At 41.8% G+C, this 19,005-nt stretch overlaps 1 protein-coding gene across 1 annotated transcript in view; it reads right to left on the reverse strand.

Annotated features, from left to right (window-relative positions):
- CHCHD3 (coiled-coil-helix-coiled-coil-helix domain containing 3) overlaps nt 1–19,005 on the reverse strand; it is a 256,091-nt gene that overhangs the window by 229,629 nt on the left and 7,457 nt on the right. The window contains exon 2 of the mRNA XM_037513381.2: nt 15,204–15,291. Within this exon, the coding sequence (XP_037369278.1) occupies nt 15,204–15,291 (88 nt within the window). The remainder of the gene's footprint in view (nt 1–15,203; nt 15,292–19,005) is intronic.

Here is a 19,005-nt window from a genome sequence, read left to right on the forward strand (position 1 = left end):
GGAAGTATTTTGTTAAAATAATTTGTTAGATAATACAAGGACAACAGTCAGGAATCCATAACTTGGCTGACCGCATTTAATAAAACAAGTAAATAAATGGTTGGAGGGGCGGAGCAACATGGCGGCGAGAGGAGACGCTGCAAGTAAGATCTCCCATTAAAAAAGTTAATAGGGAGGAAAAGCGGCAGGTCCCAGTGAGAACCCGGACACGGAAGATAAACGGACGACTCCAGCAAACTGCCCGAAGAAGGAAAGTGGCCATAAAAGAGGACAGAAGAGGGGAGGGAAGCGCAGAACCCTGCTCCCCTCCCCCCCCACAGAGGCGGCACTCTCCAACCGGCAGAGAGGAGGAAAACAACAAACCAAAACGACCAACAAGAACAAAGGACGCAGCAAGCGGGACCGTGAGTGGAAAGGAACTATTGCAGGCCACCACACCCGTGAACGGGAGCTGAGGCGAACCCTGCAGGATCCGCCGCGGCGGTGAGCGAACGGCTCCGGGCGCCATTAGAGAAGAACAAAGACCCCGGAGACGCGCACACAGCCCGGGCTGCCAGTAAGCTGGCGCGGAAACGCGGCGCGCTCGGGAGCTTGAAAAAGCAAGTGCAGACCGGATCGCGGCTGCCCAGGTCCCCGCGCCTGCGACCTAGGCTTGCGGGGAGGACGCGCGAGGTCCTCACTGAGGTGAAGGTCCCTCCCTGAGTGAGCAGGAACCAGGCGCCCAGGCACGGGAGCGGTGCAAAAGGCGCCATTCCCGCGCCACTGAACTGGGCTACAGCCCGCGTCCTGGAACTGAGGGCTTTGAACTGAGACCCGGGGCACGAAAATTCGGGGCGTGGGTTCTCCACGACGGTGGGGCACAAGGCAGACACAGCACCCCAAAGCTGTTGAGGTTGTACCCTACCATTCCCGCTCTGTTCTCTGTCCCACGGGGTGGGGGGAGGCGAAAACAGCCCCCCAAGGACAATAGGAGAGATCTCTGGCGCCACCTAGCGACCAGAAAAAAAAAAAGTCACTAACACCCTATTAAAACAGGACATTTCTTAAGACTGCTTGAAAAGGGCAGAAGGTTTCTGGAGGACCCAGTGGCCAGCCGGGAAGTTATTCCACGCCAGGCCCCTTCCGACCAGCAGTCTGAGCCCAGAGGGAGCAGGCACCCACGTCCGGGGCAGACCGGTGCGCAGAAGAGTGTGCCTGAAACCGGAGGCGCAGGGACTGCATCCCGCTTCGCCATTTGAGAACAGGACATTTCTTCAGTAAAAACTGCCTAAAACCAGCAGAAAGCTCCCCCAGAAGACAGAGATGGCTCCTGGAAGAGCCAGGGGAGCGGAGAAGTTCACCCAAGATGTCAGTCAGTCCGAGCAACACAGTGTCCCAACGCATACGACAAATTAGAAAACAGACAGTAGGGAGTAGAAGAACCACACGCAACCTAAAAACTCCTCAGGAAAGAAGCACACCACAAAAAGAAAACCACTCCCCAGATTGCAACGACAGCAACTTGGAAGAACTTCTGAGCCTTCCAGAAAGAGAATTTAAAATTGCCATGATTAAAAAAGTGATAGATCAGAAGAAGGAAATTGAGTCCCTAAAGAGGGAAGTAAGAGAAATGCAGGAGATCAAAGAATTAATGGAGGAACTAAAGAACTCTGGGAAAAGCAATGAAAGCAGAATAGATGAAATGGAAGAACGAATAAGTAATCTTGAAGACACAGAATAAAAAGAACCAAAACAGAAAAGGAAAGAGAAGTACGAAGGAAAAAGAATGAAGAAAGACTTCGGGAACTATCTGACTCCATGAGGAAAGGAAATATAAGAGTTATAGGAATTCCAGAAGGAGAGGAGAGAGATGTAGGAACAGAGAAAATATTCATGGATATAATTGAAGAGAACTTCCCAAATGAGAAGAAGGAGCTGAAAATTGATATACAAGAAGCAAGAAGAACACCAAACTTCCACGACGAAAGGAAAAACACAGCAAGACACATAATAGTAAAGCTCCCAAGAATCCAGGACAAGGAAAAAATAATGAAGCTGACAAGAGGGAAGAAACAGATAACATTCAAAGGAAAACCAATCAGGCTGACATCAGACTTCTCGAAGAAACACTACGGGCAAGGAGAGAGTGGAGGGACATAGTCAACAGACTCCAAGAAAACAGATGCCAACCAAGAATACTCTATCCCGCAAAGCTCTCTTTCCTACATGAAGAAAGAATATGGACCTTCCCAGACAAAAGAGAAACTCCGGAATTTCATTGCGACTAAACCCCCACTCCAAAAAATACTACAAGGAATCCTAAAGCCAGAACCTCAGAGGGACGAATAACAACGAAAGAAGACCAAAAAAAAAGTTATTAAAAGAAAAAAATAATAAAATCAAAGGAAAGACAAACATAATGGCAAATACAGATGCTAACATATCAATATTAACTCTAAATGTAAATGGACTAAACTCTTCAATAAAAAGACACAGAGTTGCAGCCTGGATTAAGAAACAAAACCCAACCTTTTGCTGTCTCCAGGAAACACATTTAGCTACAAAAGATAAAAATAGGCTCAAAGTCAAAGGATGGAAAACAATCCTACAAGCAAATGGGCCAAAAAAGAAAGCAGGAACAGCTATACTTATATCAGATAAAACAGACTTCAAACTCAAAAAAATAAAAAGAGACCCCAATGGTCACTACATTATGATTAAGGGGACAATACTTCAAGAAGAAATAACACTCATTAACATATACTCACCAAACGAAAGAGCACCAAAATATATCAGACAACTGTTGTCCTCTCTGAAAACAGACATCAGAGAAAAACACATATGTAGTGGGAGACTTCAACACACCACTATCAACAATGGATAGATCAACAAGACAAAAAATAAGTAAAGAAACTAAAGCTCTAAATAAGGACCTAGAGCATTTGGGCTTAACAGACATCTATAGAACACTAAACCCCAAAAAAAACGGAGTACACATTTTTCTCAAGCGCACACGGATCATTCTCCAGGATCGATCACATACTGGGGCACAAGACAAACATCAACAGATACACCAAGATTGAAATCATACCAACCATCTTTTCTGACCACGAAGGCATCAAACTAGAAATAAATCATAAAAAGAAGGCAAGGAACTATCCTACCTCATGGAGATTAAAAAGCCCACATACTGGAAGACCACTGGACTAATGAGGAGATCAAAGAAGAAATTAAAAAATTCTTGAATTGAATGACAAGGAGGACACCAATATCCTAAATGTATGGGATGCAGCAAAAGCAGTAATAAGAGGAAAATATATAGCAATAGAAGCTCACATCAAAAAACAAGAAAGAACTCAAAGAAACAACCTAATCTCGAAGCTCAAAGATCTAGAAAAAGAACAACAAAAAACCCCAGAAACCAGTAGAAGAAAAGAAATAATAAAAACCAAAGCAGAAATAAATGAAATTGAAACTAAAAAAACAATCCAAAAGATCAATGAAACCAAGAGCTGGTTCTTTGAAAAAATAAATAAAATAGACAAACCCCTAGCCAGGCTCACAAAGGAAAAAAGGGAGAAAGCACAAATACACAGAATCATAAATGAAAGAGGAGAAATCACAACGGACACAGCAGAAATCAAAAGAATAATCAGTAACTACTATGAACAGTTATATGGAAACAAGTTCAACAATCTAGAGGAGATGGACAAATTCCTACAACTCTACAATCACCCAAAGCTAGATAAAGAAGAAATAGAACACCTAAACAGACCAATTACAAGCAGCGAAATTGAAATGGTAATTAAAAACCTCCCCAAAAACAAAAGCCCAGGACCTGATGGATTTACAAATGAATTCTACCAAACATTCAGAGACGAATTAGTGCCTATCCTTCACAAACTCTTCCAAAAAATTGAGAGGAAGGGACAATACCAACACGTTCTATGAAGCCAATATTACACTAATACCAAAACCGAATAAGGACAACAACAAAAAAGGAAAACTATAGGCAATCTCCCTAATGAACACTGATGCAAAAATCCTCAATAAAATTTAGCTATCAGAATCCAACAATGTATCCATAAGATAATTCACCACGACCAAGTTGGATTCATTCCAGGGGCACAAGGATGGTTTAACATCCGAAAATCAATCAACGTTATCCAACACATCAACAAAAAGAAATATAAAAACCATATGATAATATCAATAGATGCTGAGAAAGCTTTCGACAAAGTGCAACACCCATTCATGATAAAAGCCCTTGAAATTCTTGGGATACAAGGAACATACCTCAACATCATAAAGGCCATCTATGACAAGCCAACAGCCAGTATCATTCTCAATGGTGAAAAGCTGAAAGCAATTCCATTAAGATCTGGAACAAGACAAGGATGTCCACTCTCACCACTGCTTTTCAATATAATACTGGAAGTCCTAGCCAGAGCAATAAGACAAGAGAAAGACATCCAAGGAATCCAATAGGAAAAGAAGAAGTCAAACTATCACTATTTGCAGATGATATGATAATATACATAGAGAACCCCAAAATCTCCACAGAAAACTAATTCAACTCATCAATCAATTCAGTAAAGTGGCAGGATACAAAATCAACACGCAAAAGTCAGTAGCCTTCCTATACACAAACAATAAATCTGAAGAAGAAGAAATCAAAAAACCACCCCTTTTTATCGAAACAAAAAAAAATCAAATATTTGGGAATAAATCTAACAAAAGAGGTAAAGGACCTATACAAAGAAAACTATAAAACACTGTTTAAAAGAAATAGAAGAAGACACAAAGAAGGAAAGACACCCTGCTCATGGATTGGAAGAATAAACATTATTAAAATGGCCATCCTACCAAAAGCAATATACAGATTCAATGCTATTCCAATCAAAATCTCAATGGCATTCTTCAAAGAAATAGAACAATTATTGATGAAATTCATATGGAATCACCAAAAACCCGAATAGCCAAAGCTCTACTGAAAAAAAAAGAAGGAAATGGAGGCATCACACTCCCAGACTTCAAACTATACTACAAAGCCATAATCATCAAAACTGCATGGTATTGGAACAAGAACAGACATACAGACCAATGGAATCGAATAGAAAATCCAGAAATAACCCACAGATTTATGGTCAACTAATCTTTGACAAAGGAGCAAAGACTATGCATTGGAGCAAAGAAAGTTTGTTCAATAAATGGTGCTGGGAAAACTGGGTCGCTACATGCAAAAGAATGAAGCTTGACCACTACCTCACACCATACACAAAATCAACTCAAAATGGATTAAAGAACTAGACATAAGACCTGAAACCATAAAATACATAGAAGGAAATATAGGCGAAACACTACGGGATTTGCACATCAAAGACATCTTTACAGACACATCACCCAAAGCAGTGATAGTGAAGAGAAAGATAAACAGCTGGGACTACATCAAATTAAAGAGCTTCTGCACAGCAAAAGAGACAATAACAAAAACAAAGAGAAACCCCACCAACTGGGAGAACATTTTTGCACCCAACACTAATGATAAAGGACTGATCACAAAAATCTGCAAAGAGCTGATGAGACTCAGCAACAACAAAGAAAATAATCCAGTCAAAAAATGGGCAGAAGAGCTAAAAAGAAACTTCTCTGAAGAGGAAATGCAAATGGCCAACAGACATATGAAAAAATGTTCAACATCACTTGTAATCAGGGAAATGCAAATCAAAACTACCATGAGATACCATCTCACACCAGTGAGAATGGCACATATTAAAAAAACTAGCAACAAACAAATGTTGGCGAGGATGTGGAGAAAAAGGAACTCTCTGTGCACTGTTGGTGGGAGTGCAAACTGGTCCAACCACTATGGAGAGCTGTGTGGAGATTTCTGGACCTACTAAACATAGAGCTTCCACATGATCCAGCAATTCCACTCCTAGGTATTTACCCAAAGGACACAGAAACATCAATTCCAAAGAGCACCTGCACTCCTATGTTTATAGCAGCACTGTTTACAATAGCTAAGTTGGAAACAACCAAATGCCCAAAAATAGATGACTGGATCAAGAAGATGTGGTACACATTATCCATGGAATATTACTCAGCATTCAAAAAAGATAAACACATGCATTTTTGCAGCAACATGGATGGCCTGGAAGGGATCATGCTCAGCGAAATAAGCCAAAAGAAAAAGAAAAAATACGGATGGTCTCACTCATAGCAGGAATCTAGAAAACTTAAATAAGGGACCAGGAAAATGAATATAAGAAAGTGAAAATCAAAATCAACAAAAAACTATGAACCAGAGACACTTTTTGGGGCTGGGGGCGGGAGGGAAGGATTGGGGTCAGAATGGGCGTTTGCAATTGTATGGGGAATATAAAAATAAAATTTAATATTAAAAAAAAAATAAATAAATAAAAACTAAATGTAAATCGACAAAAAAAAAAAAAAAAATGTTGGGGGGAGGGGGCAGTGTTGATCTTAAGAACTGGCTTAGTGCTTTTTACCTAAGTCAAGTTTCTCCTTGCTTTGACTTTCACATCATTCCTCAGGTCCGTCTTCAAATGAGGACTGGTGGCAATCAATATTTTGTCTTATTTTTTTTTTTAGATTTATTTATTTATGTATTTATACAAGCACTGGGTACAGTCAGAAGCGCGGGAGGGTGAGAGAATCCACCAGAGCCAGAGCGGGGAGCAGAGCAGGCAGACAGACAGGAGGACACTGCTGAGGGGAGCAGAGGGCGTGGCAGGAGAGGTCTGCGTGCCATGTGGGACCCTCCCCAGCAGCCAGGGATCGAACGGGTGCTGCAGAGACTGCGGGCAGCTTCGCAGCCCAGTGCTCAACCAATGCGCCACCGGGGAGGCCCCCTTTGTCTTATTTTTTAAGAGTCGTGAGATGACCATTATGTCCACAGCAAGGCTAATTACACCTGCAGAGCTTAGTGTAACTACCAGAGAAAATACAGAGGAAAGCAGTCTGCTCTACATTGTCATCACTGCAGCACATGGCAATAAGGTAAAAAGGGAGAGCACTGGGTAAGTGCCCGAATGTGCTATATTGAATTCTTAGAAGCTCTCAGCTAAGAAGGTGCTTTGCTATTTACCTGTGCTTGAACTCGGGGGCACCCAGTTCCCTGGACTCCAGTCCTCCCCACTCCAGCAGGAGGGGACTCAGGCTGCATTTCTTCCTTCCAACTCCCACCCAGAAGCCAAACCAAACCTCAACATTCCAGAGCTGAGAGTCATCAAAACCCCCAGGCTTCAAAGAGGTGGCCCCAGCACCTTGAGGAAATGTATGAGCAGAGAAATCACCCTTCCAGGAAAAAAAAAAAAAAAAAAGTTGTGACTGTTGAATCAGAAGTTGAGATCCAGCATGAGAACAGCCGCGAGGGAGAAGAGAGTGCAGAGCTCCACTCTCAAACCCCCAGAGTTTGACAACAGCAGAGTCGGGGGTCCTCCAGAAGGGACAGCCAGGACTAAGGAGTTGCTTTTCCAAGTCAAAAGCCTGGACCCAGACAACAACAACTTAAACTATGCCAACCTGATACTTCTGAACTAACATTCCAGGGCAAAGGAAGATTGTCTTTGACTTTGACCCAACAGAAGTAAAGTGAGAGGATTCACCAGAGACAGAGCGGGGAGCAGACCAGGCAGATCTACTGAAATACACTGCTGAGGGGAGCAGTGGGCAAGTCAGGAGAGGTCTGTGCGCCATGTGGGTCAGCTCCCAGGCCAGCCAGGACAGACTCATGTTGCTTGATAGCACTGAGACTTTAACCCCTGCACCACCAGTGAGGCCCAGCAGAATCATTTATTTGATGCAGTAAAGAATTTCAACCCAGGAAGTTAACACACAGGAACTGCCCAGAGTGTCTGTCTGCCTTCCCACAACACAACCTGTGAGATCTCTTAACCACCTCGGGTCTTAAATAGGAGATCTCTGTCATTAATACCCTGTAGAGTAATTTGAGGATCTGGTCATTTGTTGCTGGCTAACAGGACTCAGCAGAACCAGAGCTTTGTCTTAAGCTCCCACCGCAATTGTGTGAAGATGTCTGAAGAGCCTCCTCTAATGACCTGCATGGTTTCCCCAGGCTCCTCAAGGAACACTCAGGGACCTTGACAGCTGTCAACAAAATGTCAAGTAGCCCCGGGGCAGAGCAGTTTTTTTTTTTTTTTTTCAGTTGGGGCAGAGCAGTTTTTAAAGGGGGACTTACAGCACTCCTTGCTCGCTGATTTGGCCTAAAAGGAACACTGGACCGCACTTCTGAATGACCCAAGAAGACAGGAAAGGGTAAAGAGAAGAAATGAAATGCTGGGTCAGACCTTACTTTTTAAAATGTTTTTTTTCCATGGAAAAACATCATCATCAACAACAACAACCTACTATTTGGCTGACAATGGATTGATTTGAATACCTCTGCTAGCAGTGGGGAAGTGTACCTTTGAAATGCTCTCAGGCAATTTAAGAGATCCGGGCCACGCAAAAGATGCTCTGAAAGTCTATCAAATTCTAAGAAAAGCGAAAATGTTACTGTTTGGTTTCGATTGGCATAGTAAGCTTAAATCAAAAACAGTATATTTATGCACTGGATGAGCTATACTCTCTAATCCATTAGAGCTGCTTACAAGACCAATGTCTAATATTTTTTAAGTCTTGTGTCATGACTATAAAATATATACTTGATAGTTGTTTACTCTTTGTGGTTGGTGATCTCCATGATTTGATTGTTGTACAAAATAACACATGAAGACGTTTTCTCTGAGAAAACACAACCGGTTACCCCACAATTCATGTTAACATTAACACCCAAAATCCACTGCACCAGCAAATGGGGAGTGTCTTTAATATAACTGCCCCTTCTTTCCCTCCTGTGGTCACTGAAGTTGCTTTTTCCTTCCAGCTCCTGAGTCCTATGACTCCTCATTTTGCATTACGACATTTCTCATCTACAATATACAACATCCCTCACAGAGCAGCTGTTCCTTTCTAGTAACTTAGGAACGAGTAGGGAATTTCTGGCCCACTTGATTCCATGCCACCTGGACGCATTAATGCACCGTAAAGTACGCTATGGAAGTCACAGGGCAGGGCCTCTGAAGATTTCATAAAAGCAGCTGAGGCCAATGGCCATCGGTTAACTAAGAAATCAAAGGGCACAAGTTCCAAGTCCCAGAAACCTACTGGAAGGCGAGATTCGCTGACATTCCAGAACCTACTAGGCGTCTCTCTCCCTGATTCCTTTTCTCTACTGCTACAGCTTCTCTTCTGCATGGCTCCCTTCACCATCCCAATACAAACTACAGGATCAATAATTTGGTCTTCTGAATTTGGTCTTCCATAGTTATTAAGTTTCCTATGCTCTCTTCTCAATTTTAAAATAAAGTGAGTTTCTCAAAAATAAACATAACGCCAAGAGTGATGGATCAAGCTCACAGAGCAAAGTGCCCTGGGCCAGGGAGCATCGGTGTGAGGTGTGAGCAGAAGGCAGCCACTCATGTCCCCAAGCCCGCCCAAGCTCCCTGGCTTTTGCCACTTCTGCCCTGGCCTTGCAGTGCTGTCTTCCCCACCTCTGTTTGGAGATTTTGCTTTCAAGAACCCATTTGACCTTTTACCTTCCCTGCTTGGAACTCCTCTGTTGCACACCACACTGCCTCAAGCAGTTGAGGGCAACTTGTTGCTGTTGTTGTCTTGGGGCCAATTAAGGACAAATACAAATGCTTATGTAGCTGTTAATTTGTGCTGAAAATGAAAATGGCTTTATTTAGCACTATGGTGGAAAACATTCTTACCATTTAGACTTGTTTCTTGAATATAAAAATACCATTGAGAAAATCAGCACTACATTTTTAACCTTATAATTTTATTAATATCTGAGTAGATGTGGAAAGTAGCAACTAATGCAACTTTCTAGCCTTGCATCCTAAAATTAAATGGAACTGCACAGTGGCTACTAGGTCCTACTGGATAAAATTAAACTGTTTTACTTCTCAACCTTCCCACCCAGGAGGCCCTTGAGCCCTTTATTTGAATTAATCTGGTCTGTGCACTGACTCCACCAGGAATACCTGCAACACTAATCTGCCCATCTCTCTTGCAGGTCTGGCTCAAGTTCACGTCTGTCCCCACATGGCCTGCCCTCCAAAGCTCTTGACCTTCTTTCTCTGAATTCCAAAATCACTTTCAATACCTCCTACATATTCTATCTCACATGTCCACTCACCTTCTCATGAACATTAACTGAGCAAGGGAAAGATACAAACTAGAATGTTAAATACGCTTTTACCAAACCAATAGTTCCTTGAAGTCAAGGAGACTGTTGACTGATGGAACTAACAATAGGAGTTCACTCATCCATTAACTGTAGACTGATCGTGGATTTCTTTTTAAGAACAGAATACACTGACTACAGGATTTGATTTAAACCTTTAAATCAATAATATACATATTTCCTTCTTTTAAGAACTGTCAGGCAAATTATCTATTACAGCGTAGACAAGAAGTGCAGCGTTGACATACTGGCATCAACAAATTTTCATATATTAAAAGTTGGAAACCGAGATATTACAACTGCCTTCAGTAACTGTAACTCAAGTCAAAGGAATAGCAGCTTATTTACTTTGAACTCTCCCTACAGTAGTATGTCTAAATGAGCCTTAAAGAGCTGTTTAAAAATAACTAGGAGGGCCAGATTCTGGGGGAAAAAACACACAGAGCATACAGATGAATCTGTTTCTCTAAATTGGCTATTGAGTTTGGGTTGTATTATTTCCTGCTTAAATCGGTTTCCTGCAATTTGTTAAAGCTGCCAAATACTTAGTGATCTCAGTGATATACTTAACACAAATCGACAAATCTACCTTATTTTTCACAATGACAAGAAATTTACAGGGAAACTTGCACAGTGAGGGTAATAATAACAGTGACTTCATTTGTCTTTTGTTCCAGCTTCATCATTTTCATCTGGTGACTAGTAGCTTAGGAAACCAACAGATAGCATCCTAATGTCACTTCTTGTCTGGTTTTTTTCCTACTGATCTGGGGGCAGTTTCCTCGGTGTTAGGTAGGATCTGATCCAAGCCAGAAAAACTAAAGAATCAGGGTAGAAAGGGAAAAAATCCATATCCAACATTAATTCTTAAAATCAAAAGATGTAAGGTATTAATGATAAGCTAAGTTTATAATTATATACTTATAATGGTATGTCCCTATGTCAATCTTCAAAAAAATAAAAAAACTCCCCTGAATAAATGCAAACCAACATAGTTGAGAGAACAATGTAAGACAACAAAAAAATTTGAGACAGCAAGGACACAGTTAAGTTCTTTAGAGCATATCCATTTATTAAAGTGGCATTACAATCTGTTGCGTGTCACACAGTATATTATTTTGCCTGAGCAGCTCTACATGCAAATACTTATTGCAACGAGTCATTGATCTAGTTCAAGGTTTGGCAAAAAAATAGTCTCAGTCAAGTCTTGAGAGGGACTCACTTTCTTACAACATAAATTACATTCTCAAAACTATATTTATATGACAAAACTTAGTCCCTATGCACAGAAATCCTAGGACTCTCTGTCACGGCCCTGTATTCACACACATGAATAACCTGGGGCTGGTCTGAATTAGGGTTCTGGGAGAAGAAAGCATCTTAATAAATATTGAAAATTCAACTCACACTTAATATATAACTTACCTGACACTGAAAAATGTAGAAAAGGCTGGTGACAGTTTTATCAATACATTTTTGTAGACTTGAAAAATTATTTCTTGAAAAACACATCTGAATTATAAATCTTAAGAAATCTATTTCTTGAGTACTAACTAAACCCGCAAATGAAACTCAGAAGAGACTAGAACTTTCTGGGTTTCTACTTTCATAAATAAAACTTTTCCATTTTAATAAACATAAACCTTAATTCACAACACAATCATAATCTAATTGCATTCTTAGCTAAAGAAAGGTAAGATCATTTCAAAAGGGCATGGGTTGCAACAGGGCAGAAAAATATACTCAGAGAGACTTGCTGTGCCTTTTTCACAACATGGAACAGACAAAGCCAGTATTTTACAGCACACAGAGCATAGCACAACACCATGTCCAGGTCTTCCCAGCCTCTGAGTGTCAGGAGCCAATACCCAGAACAAACAGGTGAAGAAGCTGGGCTGAAGACTGGGGTACAGAGAGTAAACCTCAGGGAAACAGTCCCTGGTTTCCACTTACTGACAATTCTGCAGGGGCCAACAATGTGGAAAAGGCAAGAAAGATTCAAAAACACACAGAAGTCTTCCCGTTCCACAGCTCAGTTACATCACTGAGATCAGCTGACGAAGCTCACGATGCCAGGCACTGCTGTACCCCAGCAGGAGCTTTCCATGATGAGGACATGTCTGCATCTGTGCTGTTCAAAATGGCAGCCCCCAGCCACATGGGGTGATGGAGCAGTGAAATGTGAACAGAGCAACTGAAGAGCTGAAAATTTTATTTCATTTTAATTAATTTTAAGTCTTAATAGCCCCACGTAACTCGTGGCTTCTACACTAAACACCAAAAGGCACAGTGACATTCAAGGAGATTTTGGTGCCCAGGCTGGCCCTAAGCCAGAGTCCTCAGTCAGGACTCTGGGGAAGGAAGGTTCCACAGCACAGCCGTGTAAGGAAGGGGAAGGAAGGTTCCATGGCACAGCCAAGCTATCTCAACATCAGCATGGTACTCAGTGGGCCAGACCGGGAGCAGCAGCCTCAGCAAGCTTCCCCTCTCTCCAGTCTCAGCTAAGAACCAACCCAAGAAAACATGAAAAAGGCAATCCTTTCCCCCAGCTAGTTTCTGTCACATTCTTCCTTGCACATGAAGCAAGGTGTTATTCAAATGATAATAAAATAGTGTTTTACAGCATCTGCTCTGGAGCCAAACAGACTTGAATGCAACTGTCACCTCCCTGTTTACCAGCCGTGTGACTCTGGCAGGACTATCACTCCCGTCTGTTAACTTCAATGTGAAATGGGTTCGTAACAGTCCCTCCTTTACAGGGTGATGAGGAAGGATTAGATTAAATACGACTTCTTATAAAGGAGTTAGCAGAATACCTGCTATTAAATATCATTGAAGTGTGACTTGTCACTATTTCATCATATATTTTCATCATCTTCATCATCTTATCTCAACACAGTACAGTGACATCTACCTAAAGCAAATACTCCCAATCAAGTCCCAATTTTAAAATATCCAAAAATCAACAAGTATTCTTAAGCCAAAATACTTGATATTCTTAATTTCAATATCTTCAGGTTTCTTTTATACTATGTTTCTATCTTTTCTATAATACTATCATATATTTAGTTGTTTTTGCCCCAAAACTCAAAACTTTTTGAAAGGAGGGAGTTTTTTTTACTGTTTTTTATGCCCTCTCAAAATACCTAATTTTATTACTTGTACAGTGTGAGATTTCAGCAGACATCAGCTGAATGAAATTCATAAAATTATACTCCATATAAGTGATTAAGAATAACTACTATTTAAAAGAGTAATGAGATCTGCCCTAAGTTAATTCAAGAAACACTTTATGAACTCTTGCTAAGAGTCAAGTAGTATCCCTAAGAGCTTGGGATTCAGCTAAACACAAGGGACAAATTTATCTTCAGGGAGAGATGATAGTTGCTGTGGGTAAATGGAAAAAGGGTGGTAGGAGATGATGATGAAGCTGGAAAGGAAGGAAGGGACCAGTCCCGGTGTTGCCTTGGAGGCCAACAGAAGGAGCTGAAATTATAGTCTATGTTCTACAGAGTTCCACCACCATGGATGTGATGTGACTTTTCACTGCAAAGACTGCTGAGGCCTCTGGGCGCACAGCAAAGCATGAAGGGACAGGAGTAGAAGTAGGAGCCTTCTGCAGAAGACAAGGTAAGAGATGCTGGTTATCTGGATGGAACTGCAGCACTAGAGTGGGACATGAAAGCTGCACATTCAGACACGTTTTAGAGATGCAGCTGACCAGACTAGCTAATGATGTAATGTAAGGAAAGAGAAAACAAATCTCAGGCTTCGGGCTTGACTACCTATGCTGCTAACTTGAGACAGATGGAGAGGAGTAGCAAATCAGGGGGAAGAATACAAAAGCTTGTTTTAAATATGTTCAGTTGATAATCACTAAGGGAGATTTCAAGAAGGCAGCTGTCTAATTTGGGAAGTGACAGTGGACATCAGCAAAGAAGACTAGACTGAGGCTGCAAAAGGGAGGAGGAAAATCAAGAGTGAGCCCCATAAGCAAAGACGTTTCCTACAAAACAAGACGTCTCAAAAGAACAAGAACTAGTTCTTATTCATCTCTGCTATAAACCTATCAAAAGCTCAATTTATGGCTACTGACTCGACGGTTACTATGCGGGTCACTTCCTCATTGTATTGAGTAGGTGGTAGACATGCTTATCACACACAAGCCCCCCTTTTTCTAACAAAGGTTGAAAGTTCCCATTGAGTCCAAGATTAATCAACCCCATTATTTTCTCATTGCCATTTTACTAATGAACAGCACGTCCGTTCATCAAATTGGGCAGCTTTCTACGTGTGTCCACCAGATACTCAGGGAGCACCTGTTGTGCCAGACACATACAACAAGTATGTGCTCAACAAGTAAGTGAGGAATGAAGAAGTGAGTGAGGGAGGGACAAGGAAGGACAGGGAAGCTGGTTCTTGTCGCTTATCCAGCAGGATCTCAAGATGAACCTTAAGAATTCTCCAAGGACTTCATCTCATGTCGTGTCTTCATCATTAATTAAGACTGGCTATGAAGTAATAAACTTTCTTTATTTCCATTAGAAAGTAAAATCATTGGTGGTATTTCACTTTTTGGAAATATTCAATATTTTCTAGGTTCAATCTTTTTCTACATAAATATTTACTCCTCAATCTCCATCCCCATAATTCATCCATTATACACACAAACAAACACAAAGACATGAAGTAACTTTCCAAAGAGTAATAGAGGATTAACGAGGTGAATGAAAAAAAAGTAACTACAAAAACTGAAAGTAGATTTGTTTGCCCCGTAATGCAAAATGGAGTTTTTAAAAGAAATCCTGGTACTGATTTCTATTCCCCATAAAAAGTCCAACATCCAAATAACAAAAGATAGAAATGCAGAAAACTTGACTACCCAGTGAACTTTGACCAGTTAGAATTTTTGTCTGACAAACTCAAAATTAAAATTCTGAAATACCTGAGGCACCGTAAGCACCAGAAAACCGCTGAGGCTTCGAACCGGATGGAGAGGTTTCCTTCATACGATCAATCACATTTTCTGAAAGCTGAAAAAGCAACATCAAAATAAAATCAATTCTAAAAGAGTAAGAAAGCAGTACAATGGCTTCCAAGCAATTTAGTCATCCACGTCAATATGTATAACAAATGGCCCAAAGAAATTAGGCTATATCGAATAGCTATAAAACTAAAAGCAAGTAAGAACAGTTTCAAGGGCCTCCCCTGGTGGCGCAGGGGGTTGAGCGCCGCACTGTGAAACTGTCTGCAGCCTCTGCAGCGCCAGTTTGATCCCGGCCAGCCGGCAAGGGTCCCACAAGGCACAGCAGACCTCTCCTGTCGTGCCCGCTGCTCCCCTGAGCAATGTATTTCGTCAGTCTGCCTGTTCTGTTCCCCACTCTGTCTCTGGTGAATCCTCTCATCCTCTGGCGCATCTGGCCTGTACCCCAGTTTTTTTTTTTTTTTTTTTTTTTTAAAGATTTATTTATTTATTTATTTATACAAGCACTGGGTACAGTCAGAAGCGCGGGAGGGTGAGAGAATTCACCAGAGCCAGAGCGGGGAGCAGAGCAGGCAGAAGGACCGAAGTACACTGCTGAGGGGAGCAGCGGGCGGCAGGAGGGGTCTGCGCGCCATGTGGGACCCTCCTCCGGTGGCCTGGGAGCAGCCGGGGATCGAACCGGCGTCGCAGAGGCCGCGGGCAGCTTCGCAACCCAGTGCTCAACCGCAGCGCCACAGGGGAAGCCCCCCAGTTCTTGTATAAATAAATAAATAAAATCTTTAAAAAAAAAAAAAGAACAGTTTCAAGATTTTAAGATGTACCCCACAGCACTACTTTTTCATTTCTTCTAGTGCATGAATTGCTTATTATAACTAACTCTACTCATTTTACACTGTACACTTACTTGTAATCTCTGAGATGATGTAAACCATCAGCAGTCCTTTAACTTTCTCTCCTAACCCTACAAATTAATTTATGCCTGCAACAGGCCTTAGCAACTTCCTCTAGTCCCAAAGTAGATGGAGTCCCTCCCTCCCTCCTGTTCAAAGCTAATCACGATCGCCCTTTGAACAGATTTTGTTATGTCCCAAGTATGTGCCAGCACCCAGTCTAAACTGGGCATTCACTGTCACCTCGTTGCTCAGAGTAGAGCAGAAGAAACAGTCACCATGCACTGAAATATAATGAGAAGGGCACCACCTACATCTGAGATGGACTTGAAGGGAAAGCACCACAGGGGCATCGAGCCAGGGGCATTGAGCCAGGCTGCAGGAGGCCAGCAGGGTGTGGGGCTACAGCTGGGAAAGAGGAGTATGTGGGAGTTAAGAAGAGGAGGAATAAGATAGGAGAAGAGGGAAGCAAAGGCATAGCTGAGAAACGGGGCTTGTCACCATCAGACATCAAATGAATATATCAAGTGGACAGTTGGCAACAGGGCAGCGGCTCCCAAGGATACACAGGTCTGGGGACTTAATTCATGAGGGCCTCCAGTAACTATCATATTTATTTTCTTTATATGTAGTATATGCCGCTATCTGTGCTTTCATACTTATTACCTGCCTTTCACACCAAAAAGAGTTCTGTGAAAGCAAGGATTTGGCTGATCTGTCTGTTATATCCTGGAGCCTGGAAAAGCGTGGTTAACTGAACAAATTGTTAAATAAATGAATTAAACAACATGAACAAAAGAATGGTTTGAGTAGAAAGCTGGGGCAGGATTTAGTGAAAGACAAGATGCAGCAGGGAGTCAGTCATATGGTAGATTTTAAAGACTCTTAGCAAATCCTTCAAGTTGAGGAGTCTGAATTTAATCCCAAGGGCCAGTGGGCACTAAGCATAAACTTTAAGCCCAGATGAGATTTCCGTTTTAGAAAGAACACCCTAGTGACAGGATAGAGAACAGATGGAAGGGGGACAAGAACAGAAGAGGGGACCCCTGAAGGAGGCTAAAGGACCAATTAAGAAGCTATTAAGCAATGTCCACACAAAGACTCCCACACGAATGTTCACAGCACATTACTCATTATAGCAAGAGCGGAAACTAACAAATGGTAAAAGGATAAACATTATATATCCACACCATGGACTACAATTCACCAACGAAGAGAAATAAAGCTCTGCTACAGCTGCAAATGGGGATAGTCCTAAAAAAAGCATTAAGTGAAGAAAGCCAGATATGAAAGGATACATATTGCATCATTCCATTGATACACAGTGCCCAGAAAAGGCAAGTCTGTATAGACAGAAAGTGAGAAGCGCTTGCCCTAGCCTGGAATGGAGATTAACTATATGGGCATGAGGGATCTTACTGTGGTGGTGAAAATGTTCTAGAGCTAGATGGAAGTATGGTTGCATCTAGCTAAATTTACTGGAAAATAAATTTCTACAGGGAAAATTGGGCTTAAAATATATAAATGATACCACAATAAAGTTGTTTTGAAAGAAGGAAAAAACAAAACTGTGGTCATCTGAGAATACATTTCAGGTTCCAGGTAACTAAGTTCACTGAGCACTGATGCTGTGCCAGGCAAATACTTTATTCTTCTAATCCTTAACAATCCCATGAGATAGATACTTCTGTCATCTTCAATTGATGGGTGAGAAAAGAGAAGGCCAGTCGGATTCAGTAACTTGCCCTGGATTATAGACCATCAGCAACGGAGCTGGGATTCAAACCCAGGAAGAGCAGATCTCCAGGTCACCCTCGGAGTCCACCTTCATAGCCAGACTCGGCATCGGACTAGATGGCAGGAGTGAAGCTAAAGTCATCAAGAAGGAGGCCCAGGATTGGGGTGACATTCATGGGTGATCCCAATCCTGTATTCTGAATGACCTTCTCCCATTATCTACTTCCTGGACGCCCCCACCATCTGGCTTATAATCCAATATAGCAGTGAGTGTTCTGATAAAAGTCACCAATCATCCAATAAACACCCTTTATCTGTCCTCACTTAAAGTCATTGACAGGTTTTTCCGAGGTTCAACTTTTGGTGACTTGATGTATAGAATGAATGCAGGTCCTCAGATAACATCACTGGACATCAGATGGGATAGTTTTTTTCTCATTAGTGTTATAAGGAAGTTGTAAACCTCACACCTTGGTCACTCTCCTCTTCTGGAAACTTCTTCCTTTGAAAAGGATCAGCTAAGCAAATGAAATCTTTCCTGTTTCCTGCTGAAAGAGTCACAGGTCTGGTGCAGTAAATAATGCAAAGTGAATGCAAACAACAAAGTTTTGCTTCTCTAAAGCCTATCTAGATGAGATTACCTAAAGGAGGTTACATTTTAACAGGGGCAGACAGCCGCAAGGCTGCTTGATCTCCCAGGGCATCGTTGAATACGTGTCTTTTGCCACAAACTTTTGTGCTTACTGACCGGTGTTAACAACATAAGATGGTTGTGCATAAAAGAAACCCTTTGTCTCTAGACTGGTGCTCAGACCTTACGGGACTACCCAGGTCTGAGACTTCATGCATGAGTAATAAAGCTTCTCCTGACCATACCATTCCTGAAGTATCTCTTGTTCTTCTAGGTAAGAGGCTAGAATTTATTTCTGCAACACCTTGGCCCTTCTGACACCCCACTGTCCTGACTGTTGCAGGATTCCAGGCCTTCTCTCATTTGCAGACTTACCCATCAATGCAAGAGGGCCTCACATTCTCCCCTCTGCCTTTATGCTCTGTTCATTCTACATGCTCCTTTCAGTAACCTCACCCATCCCCTTGATTTCTTCCACCCCAAAATATTTAATGTTTTCATCATC

The sequence above is a fragment of the Talpa occidentalis genome, unplaced genomic scaffold (assembly GCF_014898055.3).
Source record: "Talpa occidentalis isolate TD23 unplaced genomic scaffold, MPIMG_talOcc4v2.1, whole genome shotgun sequence".
Classification (NCBI taxonomy): domain Eukaryota; kingdom Metazoa; phylum Chordata; class Mammalia; order Eulipotyphla; family Talpidae; genus Talpa; species Talpa occidentalis.